The sequence below is a fragment of the Ornithorhynchus anatinus genome, chromosome 4, assembly GCF_004115215.2.
Source record: "Ornithorhynchus anatinus isolate Pmale09 chromosome 4, mOrnAna1.pri.v4, whole genome shotgun sequence".
In the NCBI taxonomy this organism is placed as follows: domain Eukaryota; kingdom Metazoa; phylum Chordata; class Mammalia; order Monotremata; family Ornithorhynchidae; genus Ornithorhynchus; species Ornithorhynchus anatinus.
Genome location: NC_041731.1, coordinates 66,148,140 through 66,165,802, shown reverse-complemented (window position 1 = coordinate 66,165,802; position 17,663 = coordinate 66,148,140). Strand labels below are relative to the sequence as shown.

Genomic DNA, 17,663 nt, shown 5'->3' with positions numbered 1-17,663 from the left:
TGACAATAAATTAGGGATATGTACAGAAACGCTGTGGGGCTGAGGGTGGGGTAAATATTGCAAGGGCTTAAAGGATAGATAGGTGATGCAGAACGGAGAGGTAGTAGGGGGAATGAGGGCTTACGGAGAAGATGTGATTTTAATACGACTTTGAAGGTGGAGAGAGTTGGGTTCTGTAGTCCTCTCCCATCTTATCCATCACTGCAGATAACACCACTGACCACCCTATCTCACAATCCTGTCACCTTGGTATTATCCTCCATTCATCTCTCTCATTCAACCAACATATTTGATTTGTCATCAAATCCTTTTGGTTCTACTTTTACAGTATCGCTAAAATCTGCCCTTTCCTTTCCATCCAAAATGCTACTATGCTAATCCAAGCACTTATCATATCCCACCTTTACTACGGTATCAATCTCCTTGCTGACCATTCTGCCTCCTTGTCTCTCCCCACTCCAGTTCTTACTTGGCTCTGCTGCACAGATCCTTTTTCTAAAAAATAGTTCTCTGCATGTCTTCTCACACCTCAAGAACTTCCAGTGGTTGTCCATCCACTTCCTCATCAAACAGAAATTCACTGATATCCTGCTACATCCAGCCCTCATACTATTCTCCTCTAATGCTAACCTACTCACTGTGTCTCGATCTTGTCCCCTTGCCCACATGCTCCCTCTGGCCTATAACTCCTTCTCCAACCTTCATTAAATATCAGATAATCTGTACTGGAGAGAAACCCGACAAAGGCAACAAATGTGGAAAACCTTCATCAATCACTAAGCCCTATTAATCATCAGAAAATTCATCCTGGAGACGAGCCACATGTAAAGTCCTATGTGTTTGAATATGATGATGCTGATGGTGAAATTCACCTATGAATCAGGATGTGGCTGAGAAGGCGAAAGGTTACCTGTGTACAAGTTATAAGCTAATTGCATTAATATTTGTCTTCCCAGTGTCTTCTCTTTTAACACCTTGTTTTAGCCAATAAAAAGAAGAACTAATGATAAGAGAAAATTAATCAAGCTAGAATTCAGTTAAATAAGTTGCCTTTTTTTCTTTCCAATTGTATATTTCTTTTGCTGTCACGAGAGAAAGAGGAGGAGGAAAGGCAATTGGTCTTTATTTTTCTCCTTGGGGATTAAATAAGCCCATTAATAAAAAGAAACAGATGGCAGAATGATTAGGAACATGTGTGAGACATCAATGTAACATTAATAATACCCAGATCATTTACTTTACACCAAAATGGTACAAAGAAAACTTTGTGGATATATCCATAAGTCACTGTGAATCGGTAATGATTCGACAACATTTGATGCTGTTGATGATGATGATGAAAATGGTACCAATTCAAACCTGTCCCCCACACTCCTAGTATGGAAACCTATATTGTCTTCTTTCTTTATTCACTTGATTTTTTTTTTTTGCAATGAAACCACCCTCTCCTGCTGCCAACCTCAGAGGTATTCAAACTCCCTCTTTCTTGCTTCTGTGCTCTTTTTTATGTATTGTTAAGGATGGTGTTGTCTCTAGAGCTGTATGTGGGCCAGAAGTCCACTCTGCAAAGATACTTCCTGCTCATGTGCTTTGCGGGGGCGGGGGGGTGTTGACTTCAAATTCACTAGAGTCAATGGCAAGGTAGTGGTGGAAAGAGGTGACAGAAATCTTTAACGCAGATTGAAATGTTTCGTTGTCAGGGCAAGGAACCAAGCTAGCTCCCAACTGGTAAGATGCAAACATAGGTAGATGAAAAATGTTGTTCATTCATTCATTCATATTTATTGAGTGCTTACTGTGTTGTTCCTGGGTCAAGGTATCCATTACCCCTGCATGGGATCTTAGTGTCCTTAACTATTTACAGTTGAAGTCAGGACTTTCTTGGAGATACACACCACTGTTCCCAAGGGCTGTCTCCGAAGTAAGCTGCTGCCACCCCAAGATTTCAGATTTTGAATCTCTAGATGGCATGGAGAGCACACAGGCTTTAGAGTACCAGCTCAGCTCCCAGAGTGCTGGTTGTTGGAGCAATAATAATAACGGTAGTAACAATTATAATAGTAATTGTGGCATTTGTTAAGTGCTTACTATGTGCCAGGCACTATACTAAGTGCTGAGGTGGATACAGGCAAATGGGTTTAGAAACGGTCCCTGTCCCATGTGGGGCTCACAGTCTCAATCCCCATTTTATAGATGAGGTAACTGAGGGCCAGAGAAGTTAAGTCACTTGCCCCAGGTCACACAGCAAACAAATGGCAGAACTGGGAATAGAACCAATGACCTTTTGACTCCCAGGCCCATGTTCTATCAACTATAATAATAATAATGATGTTGGTATTTGTTAAGCACTTAATATGTGCCGAGCACTGTTCTAAGTGCTGGGGGGATACAGGGTAATCAGGTTGTCCCACGTGAGGCTCACAGTCTTACAGATGAGGTCACTGAGGCCCAGAGAAGTTAAGTGACTTGCCCACAGTCACACAGATGACAAGTGGCAGAGCCGGGATTCGAACCCATGACCTCTGGCTCCCAAGCCTGGGCTCTTTCCACTGAGCTATGCTGCCACGCTGGTAATAGCAATAATAATAATAATGATATTTGTAAGTGTTTACTCTGTACCAGCTCTGTCCTAAGCACTGGGGTAGATACAAGATAACCTGATCAGCCATAGTCCCTAACCCACATGGGGCATACAGCCTAAGGAGGAAGAAAAGGTATTTTAACCTCATTTTATAGATAAGGAAACAGAGGCCCAGAGAAGTAAGTGACTTGCCCAAGGTCACACAGCAAGCGAAAAGTAGATTCGAGACTAGAACGCAGGTCCTCCAATTTCCAGGCCCATTCTCTTTATACTAGACCACCCTGCTTCTCCCACTCCACTGCAATAGCAATCTCTCTGGATTTTGTAAGGTCATCACACACAGAACAGCACAGTCTTTGGTTATAAACAGGTAAATGGCATTTAGTTTTTGGAGGGTTTAAGCACATGGTAGTTGTTCAACAAACTAAGTCAAAGAAATCACCAACCAAACCAGATTAGAAAGTAGCAAGACCCCTTACAGAGGACCACCAGGGATTGCTGTATGTGAGAGAGGTGGTATAACCCTACACACACACATACACACACACACAAACACATATGCACACCTTTTCTTTCTCTGCTCGCCTCTCTTCTCCTCTTTCTTTCTCCCTCTCTATTCACCAGCATTCCTATCACTCCCTCCTTCTCCAGCATGGAGAGTGAGGAAGCAGCAGCAGTACATTGGGAAGTCCATGACTGTTGTCATGTCTGTGACTGTGGGACTCTCAGCCACGACTAGCCTGAAACTCTATTCCTTTCCCCAATATTTAAATGTCAAACTAATCCATTTTTGACAAAAAAGCAGTTTTTCCTGAGCAGAAGCTTAGTAGCAATTGTGAAAAAGGAGGTAAAAGTGAAAACTGCCAGATGCCGCAAACAACAAACCTAACAGCACAATAAAGGACAGCCTGTGCATGCACTGTTGTCATGACTAGATATCCTGCAATGACTTTTCCAGCCATGCATGTGCCAAAAGCTACCTTTCACCCTCAATGATTTCTTAGACCCTGAAGTACAACTATATAAATAGTACTTTCTATAAAAGTTGTCCTCTTCATTTCCATTAATCTATTAAATAATTCAAATCCCAGAGAAATATCATACATTATCCCTGCATGAATTCTGATCCATTCTTCTATTTTTACCAGTCCAGGGGTGGAAAGATATTTCTTACTCTTCCTACAGTATTACAGAGACAAAGGATAGTCAACTAGTACCTACGTTTCCAAAGGGAGCAATTCACCAAGTGAATGATTTGTATTTAATTAAGGCATATATCTATACAGTTCCAAAGGAATTAAGATATATCTGGAATATCCGATGAAATTTCTAAAACCAAACCACTTTCAAAAATTCAGAATGCATCCTGTATGTTTTGGGTATAGTAGCTTACTTTTTTTAACAAAGAAATCTTAGGCGGAACTTTGAAATTAATTTGACCAGTTTCTCAGAAAAGAATAAAATTGATTTGCATCTGGCATAAACCACCAAGTGGTTTATGTAATTATGTAACTTAAATCAACCTTTATATAAGTATAAGCCCCTATGCTATTATCACAAAATCTTAGCATAACAGAGTCAAAGTGTCTATATATTTATAAAAAGATTAGCTGGTACATATAGCCATAATAGAACTATATTGCTGCTGCAAAGAAATTTAAATTATTACCTTAGAGAAAGTCTTGTTTGGCTTTATATGATTTGGTTATTTTTTCAGTTTTCTGAATTATTGCTTTTGATAATTCAAAATGTCTTGTTTTAAAACCAACAATCAATTACAAAGAAATTATTAGGAAGATGTGAGTTATTTAAAAAATAATTTGAAATTCAAATGTTTATAAATGCACATGACATTCCATTTCCACATTCTTCAGGAGTTGTTTGCTCCTGTTACAAAAGCCATCCCCTCTGTCTCAGCTCTGGCTGTTCATTACAGAACAGGTTGAGTTGGAGCTTCCTAAGAACTGGAGATTATTTCACACATATCAAAAATGCCAGGATACACTGATTTCAAATAACAAATATAACCTTTCAACAGCGAAATATCAAATATGAGTTACCATCTTAATAAAATACTACCACTCTGTAGCCTTCTTTGTACAAAATTTTGATTTGGTCATATATGAATTTGCAGAGAAATTATTCCGGCCTAGGGAAATTTTCTAGGGAAGCAATACACAGTGAGTTGATGACACATTGAAAACTGTGGTTTTATGGCTGGGAATTCCCATGTTCTGCATATAACACCCTTATTCTCCAAGTAAAGTCAGTAATCATTAAGTTGTTCCAAACTGATTTGCTGTAAAATAAACAGGTAATACATTTGCTTGTTCATTATGTGAAAGACATGCTGCTGTCTTTAAGTACCCTGTATTTTAAGAAAAATGCTCCTCTGAAGAAGATACTTGATCGATTCACAAATTATTTCATTGCCCACACACAGTAGCTAGCCCAGGCATAATGTGTAGAATTCATTCTTGCACAGGTGATCTGGACACTAAATTTTAAAGTCCCCAGAGATTTCACTATCCCTCGGATTTGCAGGAAATTCTTCTTTCCAGATGCTACAGCACATTTCAACATGAAGTTTAAACAGGAAAGTAAAAAACCATAGTAAATTGAGAAAAATGAAAGCTAGTGGTGAGCCCTGCTTGAAAGGAAGGCAAGTTACCAGTGATCAAATCATTACATTATGCCAGTAAAATATGAGAATCCATCTTAATCATGAAAGCTCATGGAGAACAAAGTTAATTTGGCAGGTTTCAGTGTGAGGGAAAGAACCAACTCAAAGAATGTTAGCCACCGAAAAGCAATGATGCCAGATTGATAAATGTCATACATAGATTCAGAAGCTCATGCTGGTTTCTGCCTGAGAAGGAAAGAACTGATCAAATGAGGTATTTTATAGCACAAATGAAATCAGTAGCCACCCCCTGATTCGAAGGCAATTTTATCTTCTCTGAAAAATACAACTGTTTGGAAGCTTAGCAGAAAGGATTCCAGAGAACAAAGTACCTGTTTCCCCACAGATGTGCTAACCTTCAGAAATGCTATCTTCCCCATGTGACTCAGGGCACAATTCGCACTGGAAACACAGAAAAAGTGTCAAAAGAGAAAATGAAGCAAATTCCTACCAGTTTGGCTGAGCTGGGAAGTGCTGCGACTTTTTCGGGAGAGACCAACAATAGCTACCATTTTTGCCCCAATGCTGGAGCGTCGTTTTTTCCCACCAGTGCCCATGGTGCCCACGGCAGTGTCAGACTGGCTGCCGTCATTCTTCTCTACCGTGCACATGTCCCCGCTGATGCTGGTGCTCTTCGTCATGTTCTTCCCTGAAGCACCCATCTGTCGGCTTTGCATTTTGGATGTGAAGACACTGCCAGACGATGGGTGGACAAATGACATGGACCACAGCAGAAAGACAGAAGAGACAGAAAAGGACAGTTTCAGATAAACATTTAAGGCCACAAAACAATGATGTTCTTTACATATGGGGCTTTGTTGAAAAAAGGAGTGGAATATCATCAATGTATTTTACAGTTTGGATTCAATTTAAATTGAACCTGTACCTGCAAAGTTCTGGCAAACTTATTGCTGGGATCCATGAAAGGCCCTGGTTTACACACCACCTCAGAAAGTCTGGCAAAGGTAACCTGCTCAGAGCACTAACCTCTATGGAGCCCCACATCAGAAAGTCATGCTTCCTATTATAATAAACTCACTAGGTTTTTAGATTGATTCAGAAAATCTTTTGGGATTGGAGATACCTCATCAAATCAAATATGTGGCTGGAATAATCACCAGCCATTCATATCACTGAGCAGCATGGCCTAGTGGAGAGAGCATGGGCCTAGGAGTCAGAGAATCTGAACCCTAATCCTGGCTTTGCCAAATGCTTACTGCGTCACTAGGGCCAGCCCCTTCACTTCTTGGTGCTTCAGTTTCCTCAACGGTAAAATGGGGATTCAATACTTATTCTCCCTCCTACTTATACCACAAGACCCATGTGGGATAGAGAGTGTGTCCAACCTAATTATCTTGTACTAACTCAAGTGCTTAGAACAGCGGTTCTATTAGTAAGCGCTTAACCAATTATTATTATTATTAATAATAATAATTACTACTAATAATAATAATATACTTGACTGCTCAGACCCCAGAAAACAAAACCCCTGGAACCACCTTTTTTTTAAATACACTACTATAACATAATTGCTTCACTTTGCTTACAATTTAGTTAACAAGTGATTTATTCTATTATTTTCACATGTGATGCAATTTCCAAAGTATATTCTACATAGGCCATAATGTCAATTTCTTTAAATCTAGAAGATTCTGAACTTTCATTCTTTAAAAAAAAAAATCAGCAAAAATGCTCTAAAACACTGCTTGCGGAATGGTGGTGCTTGATTGGGATTGTCAAAGGTGGCCATGAGTGAGCACTGTTATTCTTCAATAGTATTTACTGAGCGCTTACTATGTGCAGAGCACTGTACTAAGCTCTTGGAATGTACAAATCGGTAACAGATAGAGACAGTCCCTGCCCTTTGACGGGCTTACAGTCTAATCGACGGGCTTACAGTCTATTATGGATTGCTGACAGATCTGCAGGACCTTAGAGAATGTGGAGATCATCCTGGACCACTCCACCTCCTTCTCCCACTAGTATAGAATTTGGAACTTTTGTGTGAAGTCAGTTGCTTGTTTTTTTAGGATTTCAACAATGGGGTAGAGCTGGGGGTAGAGCAGAGGTTGAGGAAACCAGTGCAATAGCAGGGAACCACAGAGTTGGTTCTCTCCACTCCAGAGGTTGCAAGGGAATGTTACTTGTGTCGAAAACCTCCTCAGAATCCTGGGAACTTATCACTCAAATATCATATGACACACCCCATTTCCCATGTCAACACGTGGCCAATGTCTGTCATAGTAATCTGCCTGCTCACAAGAAACTTCTCCTTTGAGCCTGTGGGGCTTTAGTTATTCATCAAAATAAACAAAGAGCTTTCAGAGAATAAAAAAACTAAACATTGATTTTGTTGAAGTTTTCCCTATTTTATTTCAAGTCACACCCCTTCAATGCATTTGTTATTGAGTTGTTCCAGGGTGAACACTAAAAACAGAAAGGGGAAAAATTTGCAAATGTAGAGCTGAGCAAAGAGTTGAAAGGGCCACTATATCTTTTTCTATCTGAATTTTGTATCTTCCCCTCTAAACTGTGAGCTCAGTGAGGGCAGGAATGTATCTGCTGTTATATTGTACTCTCCCAAGTGCTTAGTACAGTGTTTTGCATACAGTAAGCGCTCAATAAATATGATTGAATTGATTAATTAATTTCTCTCATGAACACTGATAATGTCCATAATTTTAGAAATACAGGCGTTTAATCTGTAAGCTCTTCTCTAGGCTATAAGCTCGTTATGGGCAGGGAACGTGACTGCTAATTCTGTTTTACTGTCTCACGCTCTTATTACAGTGCTCTCCACATAGTAAGTACTCAATAAATACCACTGATTGATCAATTAATCTGATTATTCCATTTCTACTCATAAATGAAAGGGCACATGTGGAAAAAAAGTCAATTTGATGTATTACCCAGAAGAGGAGAATATTTCTTTTAGGCCAAGGGAACAGAGGTCTGGTGCAATACTTTGAAGAATGGAGACTTTTATAATCCAAGCAAATCTGGAACAGAAAGTTCTAATAATGCTAGTCCTTCAAGGCAGCACACAAGATTACCAATTCCAGAGTCAGCTGGACAAAAACGCAGGGTAACAAAACAAGACACTATATTTCTACTGTCACCGATGCAAGTTTCCTCCTCTGTCCATACTTCATGGAAAAAATCAAAACAGTGGTTGCGGAGGGGATTTTTATGGTATTTGTTAGGCGCTTAATATAAGTTGATGACTGTTCTAAGCACTGGAGTAGGTACAAGTTGAGAGAAGCAGCATGGCTTAGTGGAAAGAGCATGGGCTTGGGAATTAGAAGACATGGGTTCTAATCCCACCTTCGCCGCTTGTCTGCTGTGTGACCTTGGGCAAGCCACTTAACTTCTCTGGGCCTCAGTTCCCTCATCTGTAAAATGGGGATGAAGACTTTGAGCCTCATGTGGGACAACCTGATAACCTTGTATCTACCCCAGCACTTAGAACAGTGCTTGGCACTTAGTAAGCACTTAACAAATACCATTATCATTATTATTATTATTATTATTAGCTCATACGCAGTCTTTATCCGGCATGGGGTTTACAGTCTAAGTCAAAGAAGAACAGGTATCTAATCTTGATTTTACAGTTATGGAAACAGACACAGAGAAGTGAATTGCCCATGGTCGCACAGAAAGCAATTGGCAGAGCTGGGATTAGATACCCGGTGCTCTGATTATCTTGGTGTGTTCCTGTCTACTGTGTGACCTTGGGCAAGTAACTTCACTTCTCTGGGCCTGTTTCCTCATCAATAAAATGGGGATTGAGACTGTGAACCCTATGTGGGACAGGGACTGTGTCCAACCTGATTTGCTTATATATTCACTCCAGCATTTAGTACAGTGCCTGGCACACAGTAAGCGCTTAACAAATACCACAATTATTATTATTAATATTATTTCCAATATGCCATGCTGCTTCAGGTTCAGATTCTCTAGCAAACATATGACTTGGTGTTGAATCACCCTGGGCACTGTTTTCAAACTGTTGTGTAAAATAAAAAAGGGAAATATACTGGTCCTCAGACAGTAATGGCAGAGGAAGAGACGGGAATGTTTTGGAGAAATGCATAGGTGGTCCCAAGGGCAACACTAATGTCAATACAGTGGGGTCAGGATGATATCACTAACAATTATATTTGTTAAGTGCTTACTATGTGCCAAGCATTGTACTAAGCACTGGGATATATGAAAGATAATCAGATCACACATGAGGCTCACAATCTAAGTAAGAAGGAGAACAGACATTGAATCCCCATTGTGCAGATGAGGGGACTGAGGCCTAGAGAAGTTAAATGACCTGCCCAAGGTCACACAGTGGTAAGTGGCAAAGCCAGGAGTAGAACCCAAGTCTTCTGACTCCCAGATCCATGCTCTTCCCACTAGAATACCTCCCTTATGTTTTGTTGGCCAATTCACGCCACTAGAAGTAGGCAAAATAGTCACAAACAGATTCTGTAGTTAGACAGTAAATCAATAATCTTCAGAACTTTAAGGTGGGCAGCTATTACACTCTTTCCCCCAAATATTACAGTCAGAGACAGAACAATGGACTGGAGAGACCATTGGTTTGACAGTAATCGCACTGCTTATGTTCTTTTGTTTTACCAACTTCTAGTCTAGTAGTAATCCTACTTATTGAGTGCCCACGGTTTTCAATGTACTGTACTAAGTATACAGCATCAAACTTACTTGCCATGATTCGGTTACCTCCATTTAGATAGTAATGTAGCTAAAGTAAAGCAAATCTCATTATTTTAGATGACAGTATTTAGTTTTGTATAGTTCAGAACTTTCTCAAATGGGAAAATTTTTTGTGCACCATTACTCACACATGAACACCCACAGAATGCACACACGGACACACAGCAGACACATATATCCTGGAACCGCAGTATGTGACATTAGAATGATTCAATATGCCAGGAAGTAGCAAAGCTGATGCTGACTGGGACACTTCCATATGGCTATGAAAAGAATCAAGCTGGGAGTGGTTTAGATAATATGGTTTCATAAAGCTCATGACATATATCCATAAAGGTTAAAGAAAAACACGGTTGGACTATTTGACAATTTCTATATCTTTTCCAATTTTGACAGGCTCATGAACATTTACAGTTGAAGCTGTTGAAGACCAAAGCCCATGGCTTAAATTAACTTCTATCTGCACAGTGTCCTCAAGTTCCAACCTGGGTGCAATGTGGCTCAGTGGAAAGAGTCTGGGCTTGGGAGTCAGAGGTCATGGGTTCGAATCCCAGTTCTACCACTTGTCAGCTGGGTGACTGTGGAAAAGTCACTTAACTTCTCTGTGCCTCAGTTCCCTCATCTGTAAAATGGGGATTAAGACTGTGAGCCTCATGTGGGACAACCTGATTACCCTGTATCTATCCCAGCGCTTAGAACAGTGCTCTGCACATAGTATGCGCTTAACAAATACCAACATTATTACTTTCACCACATTTCCAGGCTGTATGTCTCTCTCCATCCAAACAACTGTCATAATAATAATGATGATAATGATAATTGTGGTATTTGTTAAGCACTTACTATGTGCCAGACACTGTACTAAATGCTGGAGTGAATACTAAGCAAATTGGGTTAGACAGTTCCTGTCCCATGTAGGGCTCACAGTCCCAATCTCCATTATACAGATGAGATAATTGAGGCAGTGAAGAAGTGAAGTGACTTGCCCAAGGACACAGCAGACAAGTGGCAGAGCTGGGATTACAACCCATGATCTTCTGACTCCCAGGCCCATGTTCTATCCACTACACCATTCTGCTTTGATGTCATGGTAATCCAGTATATTCTGGCATGACTGTAAGCTTGTTGTGAGCAGGGAATGTGTCTGTTAGACGGTTGTGTTGTATTCTCCCAAGTGCTTAGTACAGTGCTCTGCACACAGTAAGTGCTGATCTCCTTGCCTCTAGTCCCTCCCCTCTCCCTGTGCTGCCAGGTACATTTTTCTAAAATAGTTGTTCTGCACACATCTTCCCACTCTTCAAACACCTCCAATGGATGTCCATTCTCTCCACATTAAATAGACAACCCTCATCATTAGCTTTAAGGTATTCAATGAACTCTCTTCCCAACTAATTATCTTTCCCCTTCCCCATGACAACCCAGTTCGCACTCTACGCCCCTGTCAAGTTTGCCTACTCACAATGCCTGGTTCTCATCTTTCCCATCCTCCACACTGATTGGAACTCTCTCCCTCTTCATATCTGATAGGCCACAGCTCTCCCCATCTTCAAAGTAAGTGACATGTGCCCTTGGGCAAGTCACTTGACTTCTCTGTGCCTCAGTTACCACATCTGGAAAATGGGGATTAAGACTGTGAGCCCTTTGTGGGACAGGAACAGTGCCAAACCCAATTACCTTGCAATTAACCCAGTACTTAATACAGTGCCTGGCAGAGAAGCAGTGTGGCTCAGTGTAAAGAGTACGGGCTTGGGAGTCAGAGGTAATGAGTTCAAATCCCGCTTCTGCCACTTGTCAGCTGTGTGACTGTGGGCAAGTCACTTAACTTCTCTGCCTCAGTTCCCTCATCTGTAAAATGGGGGTTAACTGTGAGCCTCACGTGGGACAACCTGATTTCCCTGTATCTACCCCAGCACTTAGAAAAGTGCTCTCTGCACATAGTAAGCGCTTAACAAATACCAACATTATTATTATTATTATATAATAAGCACTTAACAAATGTTACTACTACTATTATTATTACTGCTATCACTATTCTCTTTCTAAAATCACATTTTCTCCAGGATGCTTTTCCCTCATTATTATCTAATATACCCACTTGACTTGTCCAAGGTCACAGAACAGACAAGTGGAGCTATTAGAACCCATGACCCTCTGAGTCCTAGATCCGTGCTCTTTCCACTATGTCTTGATGCTTCCCCTTATGACTGGAAGATGGTCAATCATAGAGCTCAACACCTTCTACTTAGGATTGGTAGATTTGTTCGGATGCTTGTTGTAGGCAAGGAACATGTCTACCAACTCTATAACACTGTACACTTCCAAGCACTTAATACAGAGCTCAGTACTTAGTATAGTACAATCCCACATCCCTTATGTACATCTTTGGGAAGCAGCGTAGCTCAGTGGAAAGAGCCTGGGCTTCGGAGTCAAAGGTCATGAGTTCGACTCCCAGCTCTGCCACTTGTCAGCTGTGTGACTGTGGGCAAGTCACTTCACTTCTCTGTGCCTCAGTTACCTCATCTGTAAAATGGGAATTAAGACTGTGAGCCCCAAGTGGGAGAGGGACTGTGTCCAACCTGATTACCTTATATGTATCCTAGCACTCAGAACAGTCCTTGGCACACTGTAAGTGCTTAATAAATGCCACAATATCAATTTGTATTATATTAAATGAACCTTACCTTGTTTGAAGCCTAGAAAATTCAGAGGTAGAAAAACTATTTATTTAATCAATATACATAATAATAATAATGATGGCATTTGTTAAGCACTTTGTGCCAAGCACTGTTCTAAACACTAGGGTATGTACAAGGTAATCAGGTTGTCCCAGTTGGGGCTCACAGTCTTAGTCCCCATTTTACAGATGAGGTAACTGAAGCACAGAGAAGTTAAGCGATTTGGCCAAAGTCACTCAGCTGACAAGGGCGGAGCCATAATTAGAACACATGACCATGTCATAGGAAATTAGTTCCTATTATTGTTATATTTTATTATGCAGGCCACATGTCTTTAACCATCTTGCATACAAAATGGGACTTAAAATAATTTGGTCATGATGATGTTGGCATTTAAGCACTATGTGCCAAGCACTATTCTAAGCGTTAGGGTAGATAACTGGGTTGTCCCAAGTGGGGCTCACAGTCTTTTCCTCATTTTACAGATGAGGTCACTGAGGCATAGAGAAGTTAAGTGACTTGTTCAAAGCCATACAACTGATAAGTGGCAGAGCCAGGATTAGAACCCATGACCACTGACTCCCAAGCCCATGCTCTTTCCCCTAAGTCAACACTGCTTCTCTATATAATTATACAGGAGTGAAATACACAGAATTTAACATTGCACATGATATATTACTTACATTTCATGCAATAAAAAGTGTAAAAATAGAGGCAAGGATGAAGTTTTAAAAGTTAGTTGTTTACAAAAGAATCATTCTAATCTAACTCAAGAGTTGATGAAGAGGATATTGATGCCTGTGTACTTGTTTTGTTTTATTGTCTGTCTCCCCGGGTAGATTGTGAGCCCATTTTTGGGTAGGGATTATCTCTATCTGTTGCCGAACTGTACTTTCCAAGAGTTTAGTACAGTGCTCTGCACACAGTAAGCATTCAATAAATATGACTGAATGAATGAATAGGTGTTTAGAAAATATATTAAAACTTCACAGGAGTTCAGGTATATGAAAATGACTGCAGGTAACCAAAAAAAAAATCAAAGAACCCACACTTTACTGGAAATTTTGAAAAATCTGATCAACTGAAATAAAAGCAGCAAGGCCTAGTGGAAAGAGCATAGGCCTGGGAGTCATAAAACTTGGGTTCTAAACCCTTGCTCTGCCATTTGACTGCTGTGTGGTCTTGGGCAAGTCATAACTTCTGGGTTCTCAGCTACCTCATCTGTAAAATGGGAAACAAATACCTGTTCTCCCTGGCCCTTAGACTGTGAACTCCGCATGGGACAGATTGTGTCCAACCAGGTTATCATGGATTTTTGTCCAGCACTTGGTACCCCACAGTTCTTATTGATGGAATATAAATACTGATGAATGATAAAAGTACAAATTGCCAACTGCATCATTAATATTTATATTAAAACTTTTAATGCTGTAATTCCACATATGTTTCTCAAGGTGATGTCACTGATCCTGACTTTTGTTTGTACAAATAGGGGAACTTTATCCTTAGTTGTAACAATACCATTTAATGACCAGCCACCAGAGAAAATGCACTGTACTAAATGCTTGGGAAGGACGAAATAAACAAGAAGCACATTCTCTGCCTTCAAGGATCTCACATTCCAATGTGGGAGACAAACATAAAAGTATTTACAGAGCAATCAGAATGAATGAACAATTTAAAAAGCCTGCATATAGAAATGCTTGAGGATGTATAAAATCAGTACATCTTAAATAAGAAAAAGGGATCCTTGGGTTTAGTTTGAGGCGAATACCATGGACTGACCGAAAAATAAATGGATTTTAGAGCAAATTAAACCAAAGTGGTCTTTGGAAGGGCAAATATCTCAACTTAGATTAGCATATTTTGGACACATAATCAGGAGGACTAATTTTCTGAAGACACTAATGCTAGGGAAAGTCCAGGGAAAACAAAGAAGAGGCAGACCAGCAGCTAGATGGAGAGAGACCATAACAATGGTAACGGAAGAACCCCCATCCTACCCCTTCTTCCTGGATCCACGACCCTCAAACCTTATTAAAAAGGTTACCTTATTTGAAAGGTTGCAGATTATGGCAGAGGACAGTATGTTCGGGAGAAAGTATATCCATGGAGTCGCTATGACCCGGAAATGACTCGACAGCACTTAATAATAATAATAATCATAACAAATTTGCCATAACTGGATAAAATAAAATAAAAATCACAGATATTCTGAGGCAAAACTCACTCCCTTACAAATAACTTGCGCTTTCATGGAACACTTATAGCCAAACTAGTATGTCCTACTGGAGAGAACATGTCCAGGGAGTCAGAAGGACCTGGGTTCTAAGCCAGCCTCTGCCAATTGCTTGCTGTGTGAACTTGGGCAAGTCATTTACACTTCTCTGTGCCTCAATTTCATCAACTGTAAAATGGGGATACCTGCTCTTCCACCTACTTAGACTGTGAGTCCCACCTGGAACAAGGACTGTGTCCTACCCAATTTGTTTGTATTCAACCTAGGCCTTCGTACAGTGCTTGGCATATAGTAAGCACTTAACAAATACCATTATTACTGTGGAAAGGGAGGGAGAGAGGAAAAGAGAGCATGAGAGGTAAAGAGAGGGTTAGCGGGAAAGACAGGGCAAGAGGGTAAGGAAAAGAGAGGAAGAGAAGGAGAAAGAAAGGGGGTGAGAGGCAAAGGGAGAAAGGAACCACAAATTTTCAAACATAGCAGCAGCACTACTCTAACATTTCCTCTTTCTTTCCTCTAGTCCCTCTCCACCCCCATGACCTTAGTGGCCATCTATTTTTAATATTCCTGATACTTAACCCTTACAATATTACAGAAAACTGCAGTACAATACACCTGAAAACATGAGAGAGAAAGAAATAGTTTACCCAACTGGCGGAACACAAAAGATCAATAGAAAGAACAAGTAACTAAATTCAGAATTTAGTCTATAGCACTTGTTAGTTAATTCTGTAATATTTTCTATTTAATTTTAAATGATTAAATGATGTTACTAATTTTGATAAAAATCAGAAAAGCATCATTTTTTTCAAAACATCTGTATATCTCATGCCCATAGCTCCAGGCATTCTCTAATCAAGTCGATTTTAAACTGCAGTTGTCTCACTTAGAAGATAAGGTAGTTAACTTAAACACTAACTTAGAACTATCCTAAACCTGAAGAAATAGGCATAGGTCATATTGTCTATCTCCAACCATTTCTTCCCTAATTATCAAGGTCAATTAAAGATACAGTGATCTCTGGTCAGATAGGTATCCGAAGTGTATTATTTTCTTGAAATATCAGTATGTTGCCAAAACTACTCTTTCGCAGGTTCATAAAGTTATTTTCATCTTAGATAAACATTTTAGTAATACTTATTTTGCCGGAAAACACTTCTCCACAGTGCTACTGTTAATTTTGCAACTTCATTTAACAATCTAATAAGTTACTTCACTCCTATTTAACCTACAACAATGATTCTGTTTTTCACTTGGAAAGTTTAGAGAGAAATAATTTGGGGGTTTAACAAAATATTGTTCTAGCTTTTAGAACATGAAAAATCACTGATGTATCTTCTCTCTCAAACTACCACCTAAAGAGCCAGTTTCTTTCCAAAGCAACTCTTTTAAGCAAAAGCAAAATTAATCTGTGGTATTTATTAAGCACTACTGTATGTGGAAACCTGTTCTAAGTGCATGGGAGAGTAAACAGTGTTGGTAGACATGGTACCTAATGAGGGGTCTGGAGAATGAACAAAGTAATTCTGCTTTCACCTGGAAATACTATAAATAGGTTTCCCCACCCCACTCAAGCAACAATTTTCATCCTTCTCAACCATCTCTTAAGAGAAGATCTCCCATCTTTTTAGAGAAGCAGTGTGGCTCAATGGAAAGAGCATGGGCTTTGGAGTCAGCGGTCATGAGTTCGAATCTCAGCTCTGCCACTTGTCAGCTGTGTGACTGTGGGTAAGTCACTTAACTTCTCTGTGCCTCAGTTACCTCATCTGTAAAAAATGGGGATTCAGACTGTGAGCCCCACGTGGGAGAACCTGATTCCCCTGTGACTACCCCAGCGCTTAGAACAGTGCTCTGCACATAGTAAGTGCTTAACAAATACCAACATTATCATTATTATTATTATCCACGACCCCTACACCTTATTAAACCATCCCCAATATCCAGGAGGCTCATGTACATATCTCTTTACTCTATTAGATCTTCCTATTTGTAATGCATTTCAGTGTCTGCCTTCCCTACTAGTTTGCCTTGAGGAAAGGGATCTTCCACATTAATTCTACTATACTCTCCTAAGAGCACATTACGGGGAGGGGGCTACGTCCAATCTTGACTAGTTCCTGTGCTCTGTATACAACAGAAACTCAAAAAATATTATTAATTGACTAATTTAAAACTTTTATATTAAGGACTTGATTGATATGAAGTAAATTGTGAGAATTTTTTTAATCTTTGAATAGCATATTTCTTTTATTAATACACCAAATATGACCATTGGCCAGCAATTTAAAGAAAGAATTAATTCCCAGGCATTTTTCTTCTTTATCTGCCTAGGCTGGCTTTCCCCATCTTATATCTAATTTTTTTCTATCATAAGCATTCTCCCTTGCACATCTCTTAATCTTCATTCTATTTTGCTTGGAAGATTGCTTTAATTTATTGATTGCAATTTGAATTTTATTCTTGCCTTTCAAAATAAAACGACCAATTTAACGACTTATTTTCCAGTTTAATAATTCTTCTCTTACTTTATGATGTACTATTCTTTGTAAAGACACTGGTCCCAGGACTAACCTCTGTGGACTCAAACAGGCCATGTATGTCTCTTAAATTGTAGCAGAACCACTGACAACCACCCTATAATTCTAAGTAGTGGACTCAAAGAAGTGTGGCTTAGTTGGTAGAGCATGGGTCTGGGATTCAGAAGGCCCTGGGTTCTAATCCTGACTCTGCCACATGTCTGCGGTGTAACTTTGGGCAAGTCAC

General features: G+C 39.8%; 1 protein-coding gene across 34 annotated transcripts in view; it reads right to left on the bottom strand.

Moving 5' to 3' along the window:
• The window catches only part of RIMS2 (regulating synaptic membrane exocytosis 2), a 695,597-nt gene that overhangs the window by 74,843 nt on the left and 603,091 nt on the right, over nt 1–17,663 (bottom strand). For 16 of the 34 annotated variants that reach the window (XM_029062326.2, XM_039911826.1, XM_039911827.1 and 13 more), the window contains one exon: nt 5,716–5,957. The exons of the other annotated variants lie outside the window; for them this stretch is intronic. In XM_029062326.2, the coding sequence (XP_028918159.1) occupies nt 5,716–5,957 (242 nt within the window). The remainder of the gene's footprint in view (nt 1–5,715; nt 5,958–17,663) is intronic. 34 annotated transcript variants of the gene reach the window in all.